General features: G+C 44.2%; 1 protein-coding gene across 1 annotated transcript in view; it reads left to right on the top strand.

Annotated features, from left to right (window-relative positions):
• The first annotated feature begins 24131 nt into the window (after positions 1 to 24131).
• Fam102b (family with sequence similarity 102 member B) overlaps positions 24132 to 25556 on the top strand; it is a 51834-nt gene continuing 50409 nt past the window's right edge. Inside the window, exon 1 of the mRNA XM_031375220.1 lies at positions 24132 to 24510. Within this exon, the coding sequence (XP_031231080.1) occupies positions 24374 to 24510 (137 nt within the window). The 5' untranslated portion in view covers positions 24132 to 24373. The remainder of the gene's footprint in view (positions 24511 to 25556) is intronic.

The raw sequence follows: 25556 nt of genomic DNA, 5'->3' as shown, positions 1-25556 counted from the left end.
ACTAGAAACAACCCAGATGTCCCTCAACAGAGGAATGGATACAGAAATTTTGGTACATCTACACAATGGAGTACTACTCAGCTATTAAAAACAATGAATTTATGAAATTCTTAGGAAAATGGATGGATCTGGAGAATATCATCCTGAGTGAGGTAACCCAATCACAAAAGAACACACATGGTATACACTCTCTGATAAGTGGTTATTATCCCAGAAGTTCGGAATACTCGAAGTACAATCCACAAACCACAAGAAACTCAAGAAGGAAGACCAAAATGTGGACACTTCATTCCTTCTTAAAAGGGGGAACAAAATATGCATGGAAGGAGTTGCAGAGACTAACTATGGAGCAGAGACTTAAGGAAGGGCACTCCAGCCTGATATATCTGTCTCCTGAGAGGCTCTGACAGTACCCGACTAATACAGAAGTAGAGGCTCATAGCCATCCATTGAACTGAGTAGAGGGTCCCCAATGAAGGAGCTAGAGAAAGGATCCAAGGAGCTGAAGGGTTTGCAGCCCCTTAGGACGAACAACAATATGAACTAACTAGTTACCTCAGAGCTGCCAGGGACTAAACCACCAACCAAGGAGTACACATGGTGGGACTGATTGCTTTGGCAGCATGTATATAGTAGAGGATGGCCAAGTCGGTCATCAACGGGAGGAGAGACCCTCGGCCCTTTGAAGGTTCTGTGCCCCAGTGTAGGGGAATGCCAGGGCCAGCAAGCATGAGAGGGTGGAGTGGCGAGCAGGGGGAGGGGCAAGGGAACAGGAGTTTGTTCTTGTTGTTGTTTTTTGGTTTGTTTTTTTTTGTTTTTGTTTTTGTTTTTTGTTTTGTTTTTGGAGGGGAAACTGGGAAAGGATAAATCATATGATATGTAAATAAAGAAAATATCTAATTTAAAAAAAAAAAAGGAATGACAGGAGCCTAGGAGCAGAAGAGAGAAGAGAGTAGGGCAGTGGGCAGCCAGAATAAATGCTGTGCTAAAATGCGGATAAGGAAACCTGGAATTCTATATACTACTTTGGTTTTTTTTGTTTTTTTGTTTTTTTTAAATCAGCAGATATGGTCATTTATTTGAAAATGTTAAACTTTTATGCTCTGGAAGGTCAAGGGAGAGAGCCCGGGATGTAGCTCAACGATACAGAGCGCTTCCTTCACGCCAAGGATGTAGCCCAATGATATGGAGCGCTTCCTTCACGCAAGCAAAGACTTCCCTCATGCGAGCAACGACCCAAGCACAGTCTCCAGCACCACAGAACGTAAAATTAAGTAAAAAACGGAACACCTATCCGAAAACACCAGCGCCTTGTTCAGAACCCTTGCGCAGCTTCCTAAAACGTAAAATAAAATTTAAACTTTCTTCGTGGCCTCCGGCTTCCTTGGCAACACCTCTGACTTCATTTTTACCACCCCTCAATGGCTTCCTTTATTCCTTTTGTTCCTCAGAATGTGATCAATGTTTCCCTGCCTTCCTCTAGGGGATTGTCATTGCCCTGCCTAGGAGACTCTGCCCCCTCTCTGCCCAGGGCACCGCCATTGTTAGAACCCTGTCTGGACCAATGATCAAAAAGAGGACCTTGCTCCTCCCACTGTCCTCGCCTTGGCCATCAGTTTAACTGTTCTACTTTTCTCATTGTGCTCCGCACTACTGAGTACCAGCTATTTTCCTGTTTGTTATTTCTGTGTTTAAACCCTCCCTCGTTTCATAATGGAAGTTTCACCAGTACAGAAACTTGGTTCTCTTCCTCTCTCCCCCTCTCTCTCCCTCTCTCCTTTCCTCCCTCCCTCCTCCTCTCTCTCTCTCTCTCTCTCTCTCTCTCTCTCTCTCTCTCTCTCTCTCTCTCTCTCTGTATTCCATGTCCATAAATAAATATATATATGAATAAATAAATGAAATGAATTCTTAAATAAGTAAACATGAAGCCTTACTCATAATTTTGAACATAGTTTAGGAAACCCCCGAGTTCCTGTCATTCCAGAGCTAGACTTTCCAGAGTCTAAGCCCACCAGACGAAGGACGGGAGCCCTTCCTGCCTTATAAGGGAAATGGTAAAAATCACATCAGATCAGACCATACATAACCAGGGTTGCATAGAAACGTCACAGGCAGAAAGGGGTCACAAACAGGCCAAGTTTAAAATGTCCTAGAGCACACACCTGCTCACCCCCACTCCTCTCTGGAGGCAGGTACATCACTCTTGCTCTGACCCAAGCTTGTCACACTATAATTCAAGGCAAACGAATGTGACCCAAAAAGAGTCTCTGCAAATAAAGGTGCTCAATGAGTTAAGACATTCTAAAGACTTCACTAAAAACAAAACTAAAAGTTTGAAGCAAACACAGGATACTTTCAACAAAACTTACTTTCAATCAGTTATTTACTTACGCTTCTTTTTCCAGATACAAGACAGGGTTTCTCTGTATAGCCCTGGATGTCCTGGAACTTATTCTGTGAACCAGGCTGGCCTGAAAGGCGAGCAACACTACTACCCTGCCAATGTTTTCCTTTCTTATTGTTCACGTTATGGTTCTGGGGTTTTTGCTTCAAGTCATCACCATTCTGTTACATTCTCTCTAGAGCAAACTGACTTACCAAGAAACCCCTCCTTTCTCAGAAGTTTGAAACGTGCCAAAGAAAGAAAATGTTACTAGGTGTCTCACCATAGCTTAAGTCTGGGTCCCCCTCTCCCTCTCAACTAACCAAACAGACCCCAACTAGCTGTTTACAAAGACAGTCTTTAAGAGAATTAGAAACTAGGAAGGTTGGGTGCTGGAGAGGTGGCTCAGTGGTTAGGAGCACTGATTGCTCTGTAAGATTCCAACTCCCAGCACCCACATGGCACTCAGTCCCAGGGAATCTGATGCCCTCCTCTGGCCTCTGGGGACACCGTGTGTACATGATGCAAAAAAAGCAAAAACAAAATACATGAAAACAAAACAAACAAAAAATGCAACCAGACGTAATTAATTAATTTAAAAAAAAAACTGATAAAATTAGCTTTATCTTACTCTTCTAGAAGGAGCCCCTGCATATTCCTAATGTAATTTCAGATTGAAAAATGCAAAACCATAACAAATAGTAAAGAATTGCTTGAGACATTTTGTGTCATAAATGCCTTCACTTGGAATAACAAGTCTTCATTATTTGCCTATTTATTCCCAGAATAAAACTAGTCATTTTTACAAACTGTAAAAATGGTTAAAAGCCTTTTTTTTTAAGAAAACTTATCTATTCTTTATGGGTTTCACATCGTACACCCAAATCCCACTCATCATTCTGTCCCTTCATACCCACGCCCCCGCCTTTACAACCTCCCCCGCTAAGAGAAAAAAAAAATCTCATTGCGGAAGCTGTAGTGTATCAGTTTCCTGCAACATAACCTTTTTTCTTCAGGTTTTCACTTACAAACGTTTATTGCAAGGAGTCACTGATCTGGTTCGAGGCTCTAGATTCTGCTACGTTATCAATAGTGAAACCTTACTGGGACTCCTCCCAGTTAGCCTGGTGTTGCCCTGAGTCATAGAGATCCTGTCATTTTTGGATCTGTAGAGCCAGCCCTTTCACAGAATCCAGCAGTTCATCCATGACCCGGGTAGATGTTGGAGTTGGCCAACTCAGAACCCTGAATCTGGGCCTGAGAAGTGTCCGAGCAGGTCAGCTCAGCAGCTCTCCCACCCCCACATCCACCCCCACACCACTGGAGTGAGCTCCACAGACCTGCCCAAGCTAGGTCATCCAGTACTACAGCCAACAATGGCCGGTGCCAGCTCTTCAGTTTTCATGCCCTCTTGGCTGGCTTACCTGCAACCCCCACAACCAGGGCCAGCTCTACTGTGCTGCCCAGGCAAGGTGCAGGGCCCGCTCTCCCAAGTACTAAAAGCTGGTGAGGGGCCAGCTCTCCTGCTCTCAAGCCCTCAAGGCCAGCTCACCCAAGATGCCCAGGGAAGGGATTCTGCACAGCCCTCAGACAATCAACATGCCCCCAGGTATCAGCTTATACCTTGCCTTTGGTGGTAACAGACCTCGCCATGGCCCTGGGTGACAGCACAGGCCAGGACCTCACCATGGTCTTAGACGGCATCACCAGCCACTCACATCAGGCTGTTTCTCACTACCCTCAGATCTCCAGTTCTGCCTCTCTTCATTGTGCCCACATCCTTCTGTTTCTCTTTCTCGTTCATCTCTCCATCATGCACTTGCTCATCTTAGTGGTGCTGGGGGCCTCTGGGGGCCTCAGGGATGCTCTCAGGAGTGTTGTTTCCTGCTGTGTGACACCAGGCAGGGGTCCTCTCGGGTGTGGTCTCCCACCCAGGGCCTTCCTAGTACCTGAAAAGGATCATAAAACCTGTTTTTAAAAACTGTTGTTTTTTTATATTTATTTATCTTAAAATTTGAAACCAATGCTTCTTAGGGGAAAAAAAATGCAACCAGGAAGCTGTATTTCATTCCATGACATTAATTATCTCCAAGCTATTGATTTTAAATTTATTAACACTTTAGGATTAATCTGGAAAGTCCTTCATTTTGAATGTTTAAAGAGCTTCTCAGTGAAAACCTTAAGTCCTTCCTGGAGTGAGAACTTTCTGTAGTTAAAAATAGAGATCTTTTGTGCTATTTTGAGGATCTCCTTGGTTAAAGATGTTGAATGAGGTAAGAAAATCTATATACCTCAAACACTCCACTAACAAGGAAGGGCAAGTTAAGGTTACAGGAAGCATTTCTCCAACTCATCAATCTGACAACATAAATATGCTTAAGTAATAAGAGAAACAACATTAAATACAAGTAACCAAATCACCCATCATTAGTAGATTCAATATGATGTCCTCAATGAACTTCTACACACGCACAGACACTTCCAGAATGTAATATAAATATGCTTCTTCCTTGTAAGAACATATTTTGTCTGTCTGTCTCTCCTTCTGCATTTGGAAGTGCCACCATCCTCTATCAAGAAGGTTTGGGATATTGGATCAATTTTTACTTCCTCTTATCCCATCGTTATCCACACTGGGCTCATAGGTCTTGTTGACTATAGTGTTTCAATAAACTTTCACGAGCCCATTCCTCTCCATGCGTTCCCACTGGTTCCTAGTACAGAGGGATTGCCTGCCCTTCTGTGGTAACTAGCCTTATATATGGGTCCCTAGGCTTATCTTTTCTCCATTCCATCACATATTAAGTACTATCAAAACTGGCCTCTATATAGCTGAAGATCACCCTTAATTTCTCATCCTCCTGCCTCCATCTCTCAGATTCAGGGATTGTAAGCAACCACCTACAGGGTAGACCACCCCCTCCCCCCCGACACCTAGGCTCTGTGTACGCTAAGCAAGTCCTCCACCAACTGCATCTCTAGTCTCAGATTCACCTCCTCACTAAACAGCTGTGCTTTGTTCACCTCTTTATTCAAATGCTTTAAAGATTACAAAATAAAGTCTAGACTCCCCAAGCCTGACACTGGAAACCCAGGATGTGACCACAATCTATATTCTCAATCTTCTTTGCCTCTAGTTTTGTAGTTCACTTGAACTTAAATTTCCCTCTAACTTCACGTTTTCCTGTCTCAGAAACGGCCTCACTTCCTTCCTTGCCTTTGTAGATCTCACACTTCCTTCCAAGGCTCAAGGTCTCACGCAGCTTACATCCTCCAAAGTCTTCTGTTTATCTGGAAGGAACTGCTGCCCCTGCGCGGACCTCTGCTGGGTACTCTCTAAATGCCTTCCCCTTTCTCTACACTCATGCCCTGGGGAGATCCCACGCTTGGTTACTTTAAACCCTCTAATGGATTTCATAGTAATATTCTGGCCAACTAAAAAAGAACAGTGAGGGAGGTAGAAATGCATGTATCTAATCAATGTGAAGGGATACCACATTCATTTTTATGTGAAAGAAGATCCCATTGAACACAGAAGAAAAAAATACTGTACTTGATTTTTTCACTAGACATTTCTAGCAGGAAAGAGAAAAGCAAATTGAAAACCAGGAAATATTTATGTCCAAGCAACCTATAAAATAGAGTCTTTTCTGAAAAATGTCTCAAGACGATTTTTTCTAAATATACTCGGTTACAAAGTTTATGAGTCAGATTTTTTTTTTCAAGACAGGGTTTCTCTGTATATCCCTGGCTGTTCTGGAACCCACTCTGTAGACCAGGCTAGCCTCGAACTCAGAAATCCACCTGCCTCTGCCTCCCAAGTGCTGGGGTTAAAGGCATGCACCACCACTGCCTGAAGTCAGATTTTTTTAAATGTGTGTGTGTGTGTGTGAGAGAGAGAGGGGGGGAGAGAAAGAGAGAGAGAGAGAGAGAGGGAGAGAGAGAGAGAGAGAGAGAAAGAAAGAAAGAGAGAGAGAGAGTACATATAAACATGTCAGTCTGGGGTACCCAAGGAGGCCAGGAACTGGAGTTACAGATGTTTCTGAGTCCTTTGATGTGGTTGCTAGGATCTGAACTCCCATCTTCTAACAGAGCAATAAACACTCAGCCATTGAACCATCTCCCCAGCCCCTCATCAGTGGTTTTTAATGGGCAAACATGCAAAGTCTTTTGTTTCTACTTCTGTACTCTTAATACAAGACAGTGCTGCTAAATGGACTACTGGTATTTCAAATATGAAATATCATCTCATAATATTCCCTAAATTATCCTATCACCTGGTATGTCATTTCCTGAAAAAATAAATAAATTCTGTATTTCACTATGGAACTCCGAGATCCTTTTTCAGATATCCAACTTCATTTTCACATAAGCCTACCTAGCAAAGCACCTGCTACATAAGAAAATACAACATAGTGAATGAATGAGTTAACCAATCAGTCATCAAGCGACCTCAAGATGAGAGTGCTCACAGTACCAGTTAAGAGAGTCCTATTTCTGGATGATAGATCTATGCTAAGAAACAGAGTTGATAAAAAGCTGGATGGAAAATATATTAGTTGTGTTTAATGAATATAATCTTAGACTATAGATAAAATATGCCTCTGGTCACTGTTCTCTTCTTTGAGTACTTGGTAAATTTTGAATAAAATTAGCAAGAACTTATTTAAAAGTCTTTCTCAATGCTAATTCCTTGAGGCAAAGGCATCATAGTGCCCCACCTTGCCTACCTTCATCTTGTGTGATGCTTGGAAGATAATCAAATGGTTTCTGACTGAGGGAGTGAGTCTGGGCCCCTACTGTCTGGTAGGGTGATCATTGGCTACAGGAATTAGAATAGGGTAAAAATGTAAATGCAATTCCTTTGTCACATCAGTCCCACTTCAGGTGACCAGTGACTGCTGCAGTATACAGAACAGAGACTTCTCCCTTCCTTGCACAAGGCTCTACTGGACAACACTGGTCTAGACCATTTCCTTCATTTTGCAGAACAGAATGAGCTCAAGGAAGTTCTCATTTGCTCAGATTAAACCATCAGAAGCAGTGCCAGGACTCCAGCTGGGACCCTAACCCCATCCTGCTGCCATTATATCACCTCCCGTTGAATATTTCAGAATTCTGACTGTAGCATGAACTTGGAGTGCAGTGGTACAGGAAATAGTGTCTTTGTCTAAGGACTGCTACCAAAGATATTTTATTAATTAACTGAATATTTTAACCAATATATATATATATATATATATATATATATAAAATATATATTGTTGTATATATATATATAAAGTACCTGAAAGTCCTCTATTGGTGATGATGAAGGAGATACTGATTTTAAAAATGCTTTGAAGGTATCTAGCCAAGCAACATATCGTAAGCCTCTGGTTTGTGCCAATTTAGCTATAAAACCCGTTCATAGAATAGGGTCTGGTGTGAAGAATGCTGTTTCACTTCTATTAAGTTTCCTTTAAATCATTTCTTTATAACAATTTAATTTTTAAAAGAATCACCTGACTGTCAATCAACAAACCAATAAAATTTGCTAAGCTTTGGAGTTTAGGGGCTGGAGAGACAGTCCAGCAGTTAAGACCTTCCTGCTGCTCTTGCAGAGGACCTAAGTTTGTTTCCCAGCACTCACATCTGGCACTCATAACCACCTACAACTCCAGCTCCAGGGCATCTGCCACTTTCTTCTGGCTGCTGGGGACATTCAAGTGCACTGACCTCTACACAGACTTGCATGCATACATCTAACTAAGTATAAACAATAGATCTTTTTCCAAAAGCCCTGGAGTTCAAAGTTGGTTTGGTTCGAATCCCCAAAAGGGTTTCTCAGGTGTTTTAGAAAACAGCCTTTTCTGCCAAAAGATTTTATTTGCTCATGGAATTAGTATTGAGTGTTCCCAGGAAAGAGAACACCAATTCATTTGATAGGGCAGAAATAATCACAGAGATGTGAAGACAAACTCATTCGCTATCCCTCTGTACCTACTGACCAGGAGACTGTGAAGGGTGCCAGAAAGCAAGAACCAAATGGAGATAAGATGATCCCCAAATACCACTGGCCTTCTTCCACTTTTTCTACTTACAATCACTTTCAGCTGAGACATTTTTATATGATTCAGCATATATGAGTACATAAAAATGAGCATACAAATCAAGCACTGCTGATAATAAACCTTAAAGAAATGTATTTTCTTTTTTGGAATGCTTTTTATTAGCACATAGGTTTCATTATGAAATCCCCATTCCTATTGTTCTAGTTTGTTGTTAGTTGCTCCTGATAAAACACTGACCCAAAACAACTTGGAGAAGAAAGGGTTCATTTAGCTTACACATCCTAATCATGGTCCATCATTGAGGGAAGTCAGGACTGGAACTCAAGCAGGAGCAGAGCCAGAAACCGTAGAGGGACACTGCTTACTGGGTGGCTTCCAGGAACAGGGTCAATTCTCTTATACTTCCTAGGACCAACTGCTCAGGAGTGGCACTGCCCACAGAGGGCCCGGCCTATCACATCAAGAGCCATGCCACACAAATATGTCATCCAGCCAATCAGATGGAGGTCATTCCTCACTGAGGTTACCTCCTCCAGCTGACTCTAGTTAGTGTCAAGTTGACAAAAACGAGCCAGCACACATGTGTACAATGTCATATGCACCCCCATTACCTTTTCTCATCCCTATTTGCACCAAAGTCATTGGGTTTTTTTTTTCTCAAGAAGTCCCCCCATGTCTTTTGTGTGCGTGACCTACTGAGTTTTAGTATGACTGTTTGCGTGAGTATGGGTGGGACTTTATTCACTGGTGTGTGGTCAACTTTTCAGTGGTTACATCATCAATAGCACCCTTTCCCAAGAATCACTAACTGCCAACCATCCACAGGAATTATGGCATCTCATAAGGCCCTCCCCCATCCATAATAAAACATAGCTGGACCCAATCTCGTGCTGGTCGCAGCTATAGTGAGTTCATGAGTACAAGAGCCACGTCACACCCAGGAGACTTATTATTGTTGTTATTATTTATTTGTCTGTTTGTTTATCTACTTATTTGTACATGCACATACACACACTTGTATGTACATGTCTGCCACTGTGTTTGTGCTGGAGGTCAGAAGACAACTCAGGGAACTTAGCTCTCTCCTTCCACCATGTGAGTCCTGAAGATGGAATGTGGGTCAGCAGGCTGGGCTTGACAGCAAGCATCTTTACCCACTGAGCCATCTCAGCGGCCCCAGAAAACAGTTTGAAAGTATCTGTTTTCATAATTAAGTCACTCTTTCTACAAGAGCATAAAACTTTGTATATGTGCATATATATAAACTACATATTATATAAAATAACACAGTCCTTAACATACAATAACCTCAAATCTGAACTGAAGTGATTCAGGAAGCATCCCTTGGTCTTGTGTAGCATATGACATGCAGAGTACATGCATGTTGTGTTTAGAACCAAGGCTGTGGGGAGGGGAGAGCCATGTACTGCAACATGGACGAGGTACAAGAAACACGATGGCTGCCTTACACATCTTACTAGGAATCAACTTTTGGTTGTTGCACATTCAGAAAGTTTATTGTTGCTAAATTATTCATGGCCTCCACATTAGTTACACAACCCTGTATGAGTTGCTGGCCACAGATTAAGAAGCTAGGGCCTGAGGCACTTTGGATGCTTGTAAGTGTTCAGTTGAACAACTTTGACCCACTCTAGTTAGATCCTGACAGGAAAGAAGTTGAATAAACACTGCTGTTTGTGACAGAAAGTTATATAATTAAATGTTCACTTTTAAGATCTACAAAGACAGTTTGCCACCTTTGCATAGAAATTCGAATGTAGATTAAAACAAAATGACAATGAAAGAGATCTAGCTATAGACATCAAATAGGAACCTCAGAAAGAAATTGTGTGTCTTCCTTCAAAGACATTGTTCTCCTATCAGGCAGACTAGGACTCAAGACAATGTAGGATCATTTCTTATTATCAGTGGATGCCTATTCCACCTTGCATCCAAAGAAAGGCAGGGGTTTTGCTGTTACTATTTTAAAACTTTATTAATTGTCGTGTGTGGACATGAGGGATAGCAGAGAGAGCGCATGTCCTAGTGTGCATGTGGAGGTAGAGGGCAAAGTTGGAAGTCAGTTCTCTCCTTCTACCTTTACCTGGACTCCAGTGACCAAACACAAGGCACCAGGCTCTGGAGCCAAGCACCTTTCCCCACGAACCACCTCGTCGGCTCAAGAGATGTGGTTTTGGTTATATAATTATTTAAGCTCCTATAGTGTATCTTTCTATCAAGGCTAAATATTCTCATTCTCTCTCAGTCTCTCTCTCTCACACACACACACACACACACACAGAGAGAGAGAGAGAGAGAGAAAGAGAGAAAGAGAGAGAGAGAGAGACTCCATATATAGCTCAGGCTGGCCAGGAACCCTCAATCTTCCTACTGCAGACTTTATTAATAATGGGATCTCAAGCCTACACCATCATACTCAACAAGTTCACAGTTTTTAAATAGCCTGGTTGAGTAGTTTTCCAAAGATGAATTATGGAATTGGGAGAAAAAGGTCATCATGTCCTAGTGTTGATTTTTTTTCCAACATTTTGTTCAAAAATTTACTTGAAGGATTTCAGATAAGTGAATTTAAATCCTTACCTTCTTCATCCTAATTGATCTGGAGGTGATGTAATTCCTTTGTCTTATCTATGTTTACCCAATCACATTGGTCATTCTTCAGACATACTTTGGTAAAGTGTTTCTGATACTTTTGGGAAAAGTTATGTCTTAGTTCCAGTTGATATTGGTGTGATGAAACATCATTACCAAAAGCCACTTGAAGAGAAAAGAGCTTCTTTGGCTTACCTACTTTGTGTCACAGTCCACTGAGGGAAGCCAAGGCAGGAACTCAAACAGGGCAGGAACCTGGAGGCAGGAGCTAATGCAGAAGCCCTGGATGGGTGGTTTGCCCCTCATGGCTTGCTCAGCCTGCTTGCTTGCTTGCTTGCTTTCCTTCTCTCTCTCTTTCTTTCTTTCTTTCTTTCTGTCTGTCTTTCTTTCTTTCTCTCTTTCCTTCTTTCTTTCTCTCTTTCCTTCTTTCTTTCTCTCCTTCTTTCTTTCTTATTTTATTCATTTACATTCTAGCTGATAACCCCCTTCAGGTCCCTCCCCCACAGTTCCTCGTCCCATTCCCCCTTCCCCCTTGCCTCCAAGAGGGTGCTTCCCCCCCCCAACCCCCTCCCATCCCTCTTCTCCGGGACCTCATGTCTCTGGAGGAATAGGGCATCTCCTCCCACTGAGGCCAGACCAGGCGGTCCTCTGCTATAAACGTGCCCAGGGCCCAGAACAAGTTTGTGTATGTTGCCTGGTTGGTGTCTCAGTCTCTGGGAGCTCCCAGGGGTCCAGGTTAGTTGAGACTGCTGGTCTTCCTATGGAGTTGCTCTCCCCTTCAGATCCTTCAATCCTTTCCCTAATCCCTCCATAGGGGTCCCCTACTTCAGTCCAGTGATTGGGTGTAAGTACCTGGATCTGTCTCAGTCAACTGCTAGTAGGGCCTCTTAGAGGACAGCTATGGGAGGCTCCTGTCTCTAAGTACATCATAGCATCAGTAATAGTGTCTGGCCTTGATGCCCTCCCACCATGAGATGGATCCCGAGTTGGGCTGGTCACTGAACAGCCTTTCCTTCAGTTTCTTCTCCAGTTCTGTCCCTGCAGTTCTTTAAGACAGGACCAATCCTGGGTCAGAAATTTTGACTGTGGGTTAGTAACTCCCATCCCTCTACTTGGGGCCATATCTATCTACTGGAGGTGGACTCTTCCCTCTCCCCACTGTTGGGCATTTTGGCTAAGTTCACCCTCATTGAGTCCTGAGAGTCTTTCAGAGGACTTTCTAGAAAGTTCTCCGACCTCCCATCCCTAGAAGCTGCATATTTCTATTTATTCTCCTGGTCCTTCGGATTTCTCTCCTGTTCTCTTCACCTCCCATACCTGATCCTGTTCCCCTTTTCCCCTCCCCCTCCCCTTCCCCTCTCCCTCCCTGTGCCTCTTATAATTATTTTGTTCTCCCTTCTAAGTGGGATTGAAGCATCCTCACTTGGGACTTTCTGCTTGCTAAACTTATTCCGACCTGTGGGTTGTATCCTGGGTACTCTGTAGTTTTTGTCAGCCTGCTTTCTTATAGAACCAAGGACCATCAGCCCCACCCACAATGGGTGGCCCCACCCACAATGGGCTCAGCCTTCACACAGTAATCACTAATTAAGAAAATGTCCTACAGCCTGATCTTATAGAATCGTTTTCTCAATTGAGGTTCCCTCCTCTCATGTGACTCTTGCTGTGTCAAGTTAACATAAAAATTAATCAGCACAAGAGATATGGGAAGTTACAATGATTCTGATCTTGTTCCTTTTCCACTCCACCCTCCATCCCGAACCTAGGGCTGATGCTCAGCAAGTCCTCTCTAGCCCTACACTACATCCCCAGCCACTGTTTGTTCCTCCCCACTGTTTGTTTCTTTGTTTTGCTTTTATAAATTTTGTTACCCTAATATAAGGTCTTGCTGAATTTGTAATCCTTCTGCCTCAGCCTCCCATATAGCTGAGATTATAGGCCTATGCCACCAGGCTCAGCTCACCCTTGCTCCTGTTGGCACTATAACCTCTGTGGCCTGATTTGAGGTTTTCCATTCACGTTGCTTCTCTCCGGGAGAAACTGCTTGAAAGTGGCAACAGCAGTGATTCCATCTTCTACAGGAAGCATGCAGTCAAGATGGGCATCACATCTGCCTCTGTTTCTTTCTTCCAGCCCCCCTTTGACCACAAGCTTTTTCATGGGGACCACAATGACCCGATGGTGATTTAAATTATTAAAATTATTTTTTCTTCTTTTGAAGACTTGTGTGTGTGTGTGTGTGTGTGTGTGTGTGTGTGTGTGTAAAAGGTGCTCATGGAGGCAAGAAGGGGTTGTCCAATCCCTTGGAGCTGAAGTTCTCCACATTTGTGAGCTACCTCATGGGAGAGCTGGTATCTGAACACCAGCATTCCGACTGTCTTAGTCAGGGTTCCTATTCCTGCACAAACATCATGACCAAGAAGCAAGTTGGGGAGGAAAGGGTTTATTGAGCTTACTTCCACATTGCTGTTATCACCAGAGGAAGTCAGGACTGGAACTCAAGCAGGTCAGGAAGCAGGAGCTGATGCAGAGGCCATGGAGGGATGTTCCTTACTGGCTTGCTTCCCCTGGCTTGCTCAGCCTGCTCTCTTATAGAACCCAAGACTTCCAGCCCAGGGATGGCACCACCCACAAGGGGCCCTACCCCCTTGATCACTAATTGAGAAAATGCCCCACAGCTAGATCTCATGGAGGCACTTCCCCAACTGAAGCTCCCTTCTGTGATAACTCCAGCCTGTGTCAAGTTGACACACAAAACCAGCCAGTACACCGACTGATGCTGTACTATGCCATCAGCTTCTGTAGTATGTTTTCTACAGTAATATTAAACTGAAATTAGTTGTATCAGAAGTTTTATATAACCATAAATCATAAATTTGTAAATTAAATATAATATAATACCTTAAACAAATATTACAAATTAATAACAACTGAAGGTTCACTTAGGCAATAAGCATTTGTTTGAGAAGTTACTACCTGCTCCAGGCACACAATTTGTATTTTAGTGGCTTGAAAATGTAAGAGACTCAGGAGCATTTTGGATATGTACACTGATATTTTCATAGAGAGAAGTGATATACTGTGAGTGTTTAATTTAGTGGGTTTTTTTTTTTCTTTTTGGTTTTTGTGAGACAGGGTTGCTCTGTATAGCCCTGGCTGTCCTGGAACTCACTCTGTAGACCAGGCTGGCCTCAAACTCAGAATCTGCCTGCCTCTGCCTCCCAAGTGCTGGGATTAAAGGCGTGTGCCACCACCACCCAGCTAATTTAATGGGTATTTTTTTTTTAACACCATATGGTTTATATCTGTGCCTTTATATTTCTATTGAAGCAGTTCCGCAGAGGTTTCTAGAGGTTGTTCAGCCCGTGACTTTGTGTATGACTGTCATCTGTTAGGTCACTTGCACCCTCCACCTGCTGCCTTTTAAAGCTGCTTCATGAGAAGGATCTAGAAGTTCCATGAGTCTCCTTTCCTCCTCTTGCCACAACTAGAAGAAATGGTTAGTTCTGTATTTTTGGTTAGGCTGTTAAACAAAACTCAGTTACATCCCCGCCCTACCGTATTTGTGGTTTGACCAGGGCAACACTATACATTCCAGATCTTTGCTGAGGTCCTTTCCGGTTGTCCTGTCGTTACTGTTCACATGTCGTTACTGTTTTCAATGGACTATAGGAGGAACATTAAAGCCCTAAATCATCTTTAAAAAAAAAAAAAAAAAGGAAAGAAAGAAAAAAGAAAATGTTTAAGCACTGTGATAGAGTGTCATCCTAGCGTGAATGAAGCCCTGGGTTCAATCTCTAGGAAGACGAAAAGAAAAATTAAACATTTAACAGGAATGAGCTAGTCACAAAAGGACAAATACCGTTATCCCATTTACATAAGGCAGCTAGGTCAGTCCATTCTGTGGAGAAACAATAGAATGGTCCCAGGGGCCGTGAGAGGTACTTTGGTTACTGCCCAATGGATGGAGAGTCTCCATTCTTCAAAAGTTCTAGGAAGGAGAGTGGTGCACAATGATGTACTTAACGTCACTGGGCTGTACATTTCAAAAATTTAAGATGGTATGTTTTATGTATATTTTACTGCATCTTAATAATAATAAAAGGCCTGAGAATATTTTCAGTGTAGACCCATTTTCTTAGCAGACAAGACATCCTAGGTCCAACCTTCAGTACCACTAGTAATAATTTTATTACTATTACTTTAAATTAAATGATAATTAATAATAGTCCTTCGAAACCAGTATAATGGTCAGTGGGATTAGAAAAGCAAGTAGGGTCCAGGTTGGTGGAGGCTTGATGACCTTGTCTTCCAAGGGTATCCTTGATAGCAACTTCCAACCATCAGATAAACAAAGAGAGGAAGGATCACATGCAAGAGGTTTGTGCAGGCCAAGCCAGAAACTGGAAAATGTTGTCAAACTATCTGCTAAAACAAGCATATTTCATGATGACCCAAAAATGTATGCCATGGTCTATCCATTTGGTCACTAGAGGTAGTGGTTTGAATAGGTTTGCCCCCCCATAGACTTATGTATTTCAATGCTTGGCCCATAGGGAGTAGCATTATTAGCAGGGTTGTCTTTGTTGGGATAGGCGGGGCCTTGTTGGAAGAAGAGTTGGGGAGTGGTTTTTGAGGTCCTATGCTCAGGCTTCACCCAGATCCTCCTCCTGGCTGCCTGTGAGACACTTCCTCCCAGCTTTCTTCAGATCAAGATCTCTCAGCTCCTTCTCCAACACCAGGTCTGCCTGCTTGCTGCCATGCCTCCTGCCAGGGTGATAGTGGACTGAAGCTCTGAACTGTAAGCCAGACCCAATGAAATGCCGTCCTTTGTAAGAGCTGCCTTGGTCATGTGTCACAGCAATGGAAACCCAAACTAAGACCCCAGATAAACATCTCATTCTCTTGGCGAAACAAATAATATGTTCATTCCCTCACCAAGTGAGATGGCCTAAATGCTCGCATAGCTGATCCATTTGATCTCAACAGTACAGAACACCGAGGTAATGCCTGAGAGTTTCCCTGAGCTCTTGATATAATTCCACAGCATACTGTGGTCCACTTATTCTTGACAGGAGTGAGTTTGTCCCGTAGCAGACATTAGGCAACATCTGGAGAAACTTTAGACTGACACCTTGAGAGTGAAGGGCATGCTTAGAGGCCAGGGATGTTTCTGAACATTCTACAATGCACAGGGCAGTCCCCACAACACGCTTCTCTGGTACAACATATCACTGGTTCATGAGCCATGATCTAGTGGATTATCTTTCCCTACTCCTAAGCAATGAAAGGATCATGTAATGTGGTAACTACTTCAGGTTGTGAAAGCCAAAGGGAGCTGCAGATCTGTCTGTAAGCTCTAATTCTGCCACTCGGATAGCATAATGGCAAGGTACCTTCTTTGTCTATGGCCCGGTATGGTCATATTTCTGTCATCTGGAAGTTTCTCTCTACTGTTGAATTTGAAGTGGTTGTTAGGAAGCACAGCTTTCTCGAGGAAAGCATAGCTTTTAGAAACAGATCTGTGGTACATTTAGCAGTGTAGTCCCTCAAAACCCGAGACTGCTTATCAGTTTGCTTCCAGTCGGGTCCATGAGCCAGTAACATGAGAGTGTCCCACAGATAATTCTTAGTCTTGATTTATTTCTCTGCTGCTTTGTTCTTAGGACTTTCCCTCTCGGTTTAAGGTGGCTCCTTGGAGACCATTAGACTCTAAGGTGGAGCCACACCCTAATCTAATCTTTACTGTGCGGCTGGGTCTTAATGGGCCCTCATTGCTCAAAAGCTTTTTCAATCTTATTTTCTATTCTTTGAAAAATAGAGCGGCCATTTTTTCCGATCCCCTGAGGCGTCAAGTTTCCAGTACTTTGTTTCCATTTTATCCGTGCCTGGAAACCTGCTAATTATTGCATGAGTCCGTCTCGTGTTTATAGCATCTTGTTTGATGCAGCCAGGAAGCATAACCTACTAGCATTCTCATTTTTCCAACATTTTTATAGAGCTGTGGGATTTATAGGCATCATGTGTTCCTTCCAAATCATTGCAGGCAACTCTGATCAAATGCCCTGAGTTGTGGTTTGAACTGTGTATGGAAATCTAAGCCTTATTATGAAATATTAAGAAGGGGGAACCTTTCAGAGAAGATTAGAGCACTGCCCTCATGAATGGACTTATTCAATCATGTAATTAATGGATTGATGGGTTGATGGGCAATCTAGAGTGAGTCTGCTATAAAAGCCAATTTGGCTAGGTCTCTTTCAAGTTTCTGGGCTCTCGCCATGCCTTGTACTGCTTTAGTAGTACGCCAGCATTTGACCTTGGGCAGAACCATGAGCCAAAATGAAACTCTTTATAACTTAGCCAATCTGTGGTATAATGCTTTTAGGGACAACAACAACAAAAATGGACAAAGACACTTATTAAGGCTTCCTATTTTCGAGTCTTCAATAAGTTTCCTTGTTCCTGCCTAAGTAGTTTGATATTTTTATAATTATACACTGCTTCTGTAACAGTTTTTGTATGAAGGTGTTACCAGGTGTTTGTTGCAAGAACACTTCAAACATTTTTAGTTTTAAAAAAAAAAATGTTTCTTATCTTAGTTAGGGTTTCCATTGCTATGAAGAGACTAAGGGAACTCTTATAAAGGCCAACATTTAACTGAGGCTGACTTACAATTTCAGAGGTTTAGTCCATTATCATTATGGCAGGGAGCATGCAGATAGACAAGAGTGTTGGAGAAGGAGCTGAGTGCTCTACATCTTGATCTGAAGGCAACCAGGAGAGACTGGCATCCTCGGGCAGCTAGGAAGAAGCTCTCGTCTGCAGTGGGTGGAGCCTGAGCATAGGAGGAGATCTCCAAAGCCCACGCCCACAGTGCCACGCTTTCTCCAACAAGGCCGCACCTCCTAATAGTACCACTCCCTGTGGGCCAAGCATATTCCAACCACCACATTTCTTGTTCACATTACAGTTCAATGTAAGCATTAGGGGTGAAAGGTAAGGTTTATTTCTGCTACACAGTCACCTAGGGGCCCAGGCTCTGTCATCTTTATTATGTAACTCCCAAGGGAAGTCGGTTTCCCTTGGCCTCCAAATCCAACCAACAGATGCCAGAAGTAAAGGAAGAGCACCTGTGGGTGATTTCGGTGAAGCCTGGCATTGGTGCCGTGATGAAATTTAAATAAGAACGGACCGTGTATCTTCCAGGAAGTGTTCTCAGGGTAAAAGAGCCTACCTCTCTTCCTTCCACCTTGCCATACTGAATCCACTGTTACTTTTGAGTTTTATTTACAACTGAACCTAGCTTTAACTTGCGTAATTTCTTTGGCTATTGCTAATTTTCTTCAGTCTGCCTGTTAGCTTTGAGTAGGAAATGTTCTCCACAGGCTCACATTGGTAAACACTAGGTTCCCAGTTAGTAGCACTATTTTAGGAGGTGGGGGAACCTAGGAGTTGGGTCTGGGAGGAGGAAATGAGTTTTGGGAAGAGGGGTGGCTTTGAGGCATCTTTCGTCTCTGCTCCCTTCCTGTTTCTTTCTTTCTGTTCCCTGATCACTGAGGTGGGCGAGCAGCCTCCTCCAAGCTCTCCTACCACAGTGTTCTGCCTTATCTAAGTCCCAAAGCGACTGATCTATCTGTACATGGAAATCACGAGCAAATAGAAGTCTTCCCTTCTTTTCAAATTGTTCTTCTTGGGTATTGTCATATAACCAGAATGTCTGACTTCGCCTCCACCTGCCCTTCCTAGTCACCACCACACCCTTCTCCTAGTAGAGAACACTGTAAAAACTGTCAACCCTGTAGGGATTGGACGGCCCCTCAGAGTCAATGTAGGACACACTCAGACACCAAGTTCTCAGCACGAAGATTTATTACCCTGGGGAGGCAACCAGGGGGGCGGGGACGGGGGCTACATCTGGATCAAATAAAGGCAGATGCAAGCAGCAGCGGTAGCAGCAAGGCGTGTCTTTTGCAGGAGTGGGTTTTTAAGGAGAAAAAGGGGGAGTCTGTGATAGGGTGAGTTGGTTAAGTCCTGATTGGACGTGTTAGCCAAATAATAAATTTTGATTGTTGGGCTTTGGTGTTTGGTCTCAGGAATGAGTCAGTGGCCAAATAAGGTAATGGACCTTGGGGATTAGCTTTAGGAATGTAACCTAACGGATTTTAGCAAAAGAGAGGGAAAGGGGGAGAGGAGCAAAGCCTGCTGGTACTATGCTTGTCATGCTCGAGCCTGTTAGAGAGCAGGTCACAGCCTTTGGCAGCAAACAGCCTGGGATATATCTTATAGCTCTGTTATTTCACCTAAGGTAAAACGCGGCTTAGGACCGGTTCATAAATCCAAGTAACTTCAAGAAACACTTCTTGGCTATCTACGAATAACAGATATAGCAAACTTTACAGAAGATGCAAAGATGGCTAGATGAGCTAACCATCTCTGCCTCTGAGGAACGTGCATCACGGATGCTGAAGTGCCCAGGGTTGTTACCTCCCATTCTACCGTGCTATTAGAAGAGTTTGGGAAGGTTTAAAAAAAATGCACCCCTGAGATTCCCTTGGCATTCAAAGTACAGGTTCAAATCAGTTCTGCTAACGAGATGCACTTAAGATAAAGACAGCTGTAAGTAAATACAGGCTCCTGGTGTTTGTGGCCATTTGCAAGCAAGTTATGGTGACACAAATGTTATATGTAGAGTCCTCTTAAGATCCTCATGATGGGAGATTCAGTAGCAGAATCTTATCATCAGCTCCGCATCTGCCTTCTAATCAGAATAGACCTGCCTCGTGTTGTTATAACACACAGTCTCCAAATCTCACTGGCCTGAGACAAATCTGTCTCTCCGCACAAATGTTTCCTGGAGTTGTGGCCAGTTGCTCTTTTTTTCTTACTCAGATGTCAGAGTTCTGATGATCTTGTGGCTCTTCCATCTTAGGTCAAGGTCTCCCACATAAAGAGACAGTCCAGAAAACTGCTCAAAGATTTGCTCCATCTCATCCTAGATGCGGTGCCTTACTTCCCATAGAGAAGAGGCTAGAACAGTGTTTTGCAACCTATGGGTCGTGACCCCCCTTTGCAAACTTCTCCAAGAATGTTTACAATACAGTTCCTAACAGTAGCAAAACTACAGTTATGAAGTAGCAACAAAAATAAGTTTATAGTTTGGGGAAAACCATATCGTGAGAAACTATATTAAAGGATCACATTAGGAAGATTGAAAACCACTGGGTTAGAACGAGACACATAGCCATACCTGCTTACAAGCAAACTGAGAAATTCAAACTTTCATAGGTCAGAAAATAGAGGAGGACCAAACAGGTGGTGTGTCTTGGCATTCAATATCATACAGATTTCCAAAAGAAATTTTATAGATTACATACACACACTTGTGTTGGATTTCAGTAGGGAGTACTGGCAGAATCAATTGTGTGCTCACAGCTGTCTGGCCTCTTGCTTGGCTCTGTTCTCACCCCTGTATGCCCCACATGTCTATCTCCTCTAAACTGCATTTTTCAGGCTTCTTTACTCTTGGGCTTGGGCTGGCTTGGGATCATGGGAAGCACCTGCAGGAGATCAGTACAGAGGAGGTAAGGGATAACAGGGTTCTTTCTCCCACCCCACCCCCGTCCCCTCTGCCTGGGCTTGGCACTGTACAGAGTCCTTTCATTGAGCCTTCCTCTTTTAAATACTGGGAGTACTGGACTGTTTCCTGCCTCCATCCTGACTCATGCCAGGTGTTTAATAATCAAACTGTAGGCTGCCTTCCAGTGTTGCTACAGCTGGGGATCCTTAAAAATGCAAATCTGAATATGTTACCCCTCTGGTTTAAGACAACAATGGCTCTCGATTACACCCGTTTCCAAGTCCCTAAACTGCAGACAGACAGAACTAATTTCAGTTCCCTCTGCAACATAGTATCTCTTCCTCTGAGCCTCTCAGCCTGAGAATAGGATAGAAACTGTTCCCCACCCCTACCATCATCTTCAGGCCTCAGCTCTAATGTCACTAATCCCAGAAAGCCTTCCACAAGCTTACTTAACTTAGCTAGCCAGTGTTATCTTCTATCATAGCCGGTTCCCTTCTCCATCACTTACAGATCACTAGCTGTTACATCGCACTACAATTCTGCTTATCTTTCCTTGTCCTGCATAGGATGTAGCATCTGGGATGCACCTCAGATCTATAAGGTGCTCAGCACACAATAGGAACTCAGTAAGTACTAGAAAGTTCCTGAATACTGCTGAAATGTTTGAACCCTCCTTGGACTAATGTCAGCTTTCATTCAATGACAAAAATCAGAAAAACCCTTTTAGTCATGCTTCCTCATAGCTACCTTCCGCTCACTTGCCGGGTCATTTTAATATCACTTTGCCAAGATGATCTTTTATGGAAAATTCTCTTGCCAAGGTTACCAATGACCTATGAGCTCTTCAGTTCTATAGCTTCTTCTCAGGATTTGCAGTGCACGCATACACACGTACGTGTGTGTGTGTGTGTGTGTGTGTGTGTGTGTGTGTGTGTGTGTGTGCTCGTGGGCCAGAAGTTAACATCAGGTGTTTATATCAATCATTCCTCAATGCCTTTTTGAGACAGCGTCTCTCATTCAACCTAGAGCTTGCCAATTTGGTTAGACTAGCTGTCAGCAAGCCCCAGGAATCCTCCTGTCTCTGCATCCAGTACCCCAGCAGATCTTAATAACTAGTGTTATAAGGTTTGAACTCTCTCTTGGCTTCCAGGCTATCTCTCTTGGTCTCTTTCTCAGGCGGCTTGTTCTTGGAAGCCTTCACAATCACCTCCCCCCTCCATCTGCCCATTAAATATTCTCCAGGGCAACTCATTCTTACTCGCCTTTTGGGCTTCCGCCATCAGTGACTACCACAATTCCCAAATGCATATTTTCAACCTTAACCTTTCACAGACACGAAGGCTCAGCCTTGCTCCCTGAAAACAGCTCAGATTCTCATTATTTCCCCTATCCCCAGTCTGCCCTCCTGCTTGCAATGTTCAGCCCCTCTGCTTCTGCAAGCTACAAATACCAAAGTCCACTCACACTTCCCCCATCTCCTTCTGTCCCACAAGGCAGCAAACTTCTACTACCAAGTTCCCTCACCCAAATAGTAAACCCTGCCTGAGTCCTTATTTCTCCTGGTTCTTCACCTGGAGCACCTCCTACTTTCTCCCAAATCCTAGATAGTCTTTAAAATTCATAAAGCCAGCTAATTTTCAATTCATCACTTCTTATTCCAGTTTGTACTTCGTTTAAATTTAGGGTTTTTTTTTTTCCTGTCTTAGGTTTTGTCTTTTTTAAATTGTTGTGTATTGTTCTTCTTGTGTAGGGGTGAGAGACGTGTGTATGTGGAAGTGTGCGTGTCATGGGGGGGTTTGGGCCTCAGAGGACAACTTTGTGGAGCTGGTTCTCTTTCCAGGTTTACATGGGTTTTCAGGATTGAAGCCACACAGTGGAAGCTCCGGAGGCCAGGCTTGCACCAAGGCCTTTTGCCCACCGACATTTTGCTGCAGCCCAGATTTGTCTTTGAAAGTTTTTAAAATGTATTTATTTCGTATTTATTTAATGCAAGTGTATTTGTAGGTGTACATGCCTCACAGTGAACCTGTGGAGGTCAGAAGCCAACCTGCGAGATGAGATAGTTTTTTTCTTTCCACCATGGGAGTTCCAGGGATCAAGCTCATGTCCTAGGATTGGCTGCAGGTTCCTTTGCCCACTGATCCATCTTGGCCAGCCTAGGACTTTAAAATTATTACAAGCAAATTATTATTACGATCTTGGGTTTTGATCGTGGAATCTAGCCAATGGCTGATGGTTTAGGCAATTAAAATATTTTATATGAATAAATAAATAAATGGTCTGGAGAGATGATGGCCCAGCAGTTCCAGAGGAACCTGGTTCAATTTTCAAATCCCCAGGGCCGCTCACAACTGTCTAGAACTCCAGTTTAAGAGTACCAGACACACTGTTTATGGTCTCTGCAGTTACCAGACACACATGTGGTACACAGGCATGTACACAGGCAAGATACCCAGACACATAAATTGAATTTTGAAAAAAGGTAAGGGAGTGATCTACAAAGAAGATTCTTTTTAATTATACCTTTCCAAAGATTATAAAGGCCAGATCCCAGGCTGGGGATGTAGCTAGCATGATTGAAAGTCCTGGGTTCGATTCCTAGAACTGCATAAACATGACATGGCGAGACCTTGACTAAAAAACAAAACAAACAACAGTGACTAGAAGCATCCCCCCCCTTAAAAACATTATGCAGCTAAGTTCATAACACACATTTTTAACAATAGCTATTGTGTGTGTGTGTCTGTGTCTGTGTGTGTGTGTGTGAATGTGTGTAGGCAATTGTTATTCATCTAAGAATTTTTTAAGTATGCCTTCAGAATATGACTTCATATGTTATGGTTCACAGTATGGACAGATTTTAAAGGGAAACATATTTTAACTCTTCTGGTCCTTTTTCTTTCTTGGGTGACAGAAATTAAATAAACAAGCCATCAATGACAGGAAACACGAGGCACAGCCCCTTGCTTGGGCACTTGGTGTGGCCACAGCACATTTTAATCTTTTCCTTTCTCCTACCCGACTTTCATCTAATGTTTAATAGCTAGTGGCTTTTAGAGATCCTACAGAAGATTTTTAGGTTTGGGATTCTATTTGTCTCTATTTATCTCCAAACCCAGAGGCCTTGAAATCACTGGAGGGGGAGGGGAAGAAAAGGGGGGGCGGTGCAAACCCAGAAAGGAAAGGCGCAGAGGAAGCTGCAGAAGGAAGCTTTTTCGGCTGGGTTTGTCTTTTTTTAACCCCGGGGAGGCGTGCCGAGCTCGCTGCTGTCGCGTGTTAGCTTGCCCAGCTTCCCTCGGCGGCGGGGCGCGCGCCCGCCCCGAGCTCCTCCGCCCTCCGCGGACCGCCCGCTTCCGCGCTGAGTGCGCTCCCGGCCGCGGCCGCTGGGGGCGCCCCGGGCCGGGAGGCGGCGGCGGCGACCGTTCTCCTAGCGGCGCCTCTCTCCCTGCTCGCGATCAGACGGGCGGCGGCGGCGGTGCGGAAAGGGCGCCCACTCCCCGGGGCGAGCTGCAAGGCGACCGCTCCTCGCGGGTGGCCGGGGTCCGCGCTGCAGCCGCCGGTGCTCTCCGGCCCGGGCTGCCGCGACAGGCGGCCCCGGCTCCCGCCGACTCGCGGCGGCCCCCGGCTGCGCCCCCACGCGCTGCTCGCAGCCCGGGCCATGGGGCTGGGCGGATCCGAGGCTCGGCCGAGCTGAGGCGGAGGCGCCCGTCCGCGCAGTCCGCTCGCCGGCGCCTGGCCCTCAGGATGATGAAGAAGAAGAAGTTTAAGTTTAAGGTGGACTTCGAGCTCGAGGAGCTCTCCTCGGTGCCCTTCGTCAACGGGGTCCTCTTCTGCAAGATGCGGCTGCTGGACGGCGGCAGCTTCACCGCCGAGTCCTCCAGGTAACGAGCCCCGGAATTGCTTCCCCGCGCCCGCCCGCAGTCAGGGGCTTCTTGCACGGCCAGCATCCCTTTCCTTGCCCCTCTCCTTGGCCCCTTTGCTCTGCCGAGCCGCCAGCTCGGTGAGCTCATCGTCCTCCAGAGACAAGTCTGAAATCAGTCAGGGCATCGAACAAACGGCGCCAAGTGCTTCGCAGTGGGCTGGGCGGGTTTGTCCGGCGCTCCTATCTCTAGGTGGCCCCTGAGTCTGCTTTCCCCCCAGTTCTTCAGGAATGGGAATGGTGGAGACCCAGAAAAGGATGCCTCTGGTTTCTCCGAAGACATCCCCATATTTGCAAAATACAATGGAGACCTTAAAGCTTTAAGAATCAAAAAAAAAAAAAAAGACCCAAACTGTTACAGTCCAAGAGCTCCTGCTCGGAACCGCCTATGGTTGACATAATTCCTGAGACTTGACTGAGACTTAGGGTGGCCACCATAGAGCTTGGGATACGCCTGGTCGGGCTTGACTTGAGTCAAGTGTTCCTGGCAGATGAGACTGTGTAGTCTTTGGCTTGCCTCAGAGCTCTGTCTCCAGTTAATGTGCTTATATTCTCAATTACCCATCTTCAAGTGGCCACTAGTGGGTCTCAGTGCAGGACCTAGAATTAAGAGAGCCCAGACCTTGTCCTCCTTTTAAAATGAGCGCCTAGACACTGGGAAACAATCTGGCAGCAGGTGACAGAACGCAGCCGTGTATGGCAGGATTCCTTGAGTAATTTAAGGGCAGGTTACAGATTGATAGATTTGATCTTAGATATTTTTCTCTACAAGAAAACAGAAGAATTGGAAGAAGTTTTGGAATGAACTTTTAAGTTCTTAAAGTCAAGGAGAAGGGCTCATCGTCCATGTATTTTTGTCTATATATACTTCATTTTTACCCTAAAAAAAAATTCTTTTTAATGTGTTGTCCCATTAATAATGTAAAGGAAATAATGTCAATGGGCTATGGGACGGAAGCCAGAAAACTGCCCTCTGCGACAATAGTGAAGTCTGTGGAAGCCAGGAAA

This window comes from Mastomys coucha, unplaced genomic scaffold (genome assembly GCF_008632895.1).
Source record: "Mastomys coucha isolate ucsf_1 unplaced genomic scaffold, UCSF_Mcou_1 pScaffold16, whole genome shotgun sequence".
Lineage (NCBI taxonomy): Eukaryota > Metazoa > Chordata > Mammalia > Rodentia > Muridae > Mastomys > Mastomys coucha.
This window is presented reverse-complemented; position numbering and strand designations above follow the sequence as displayed.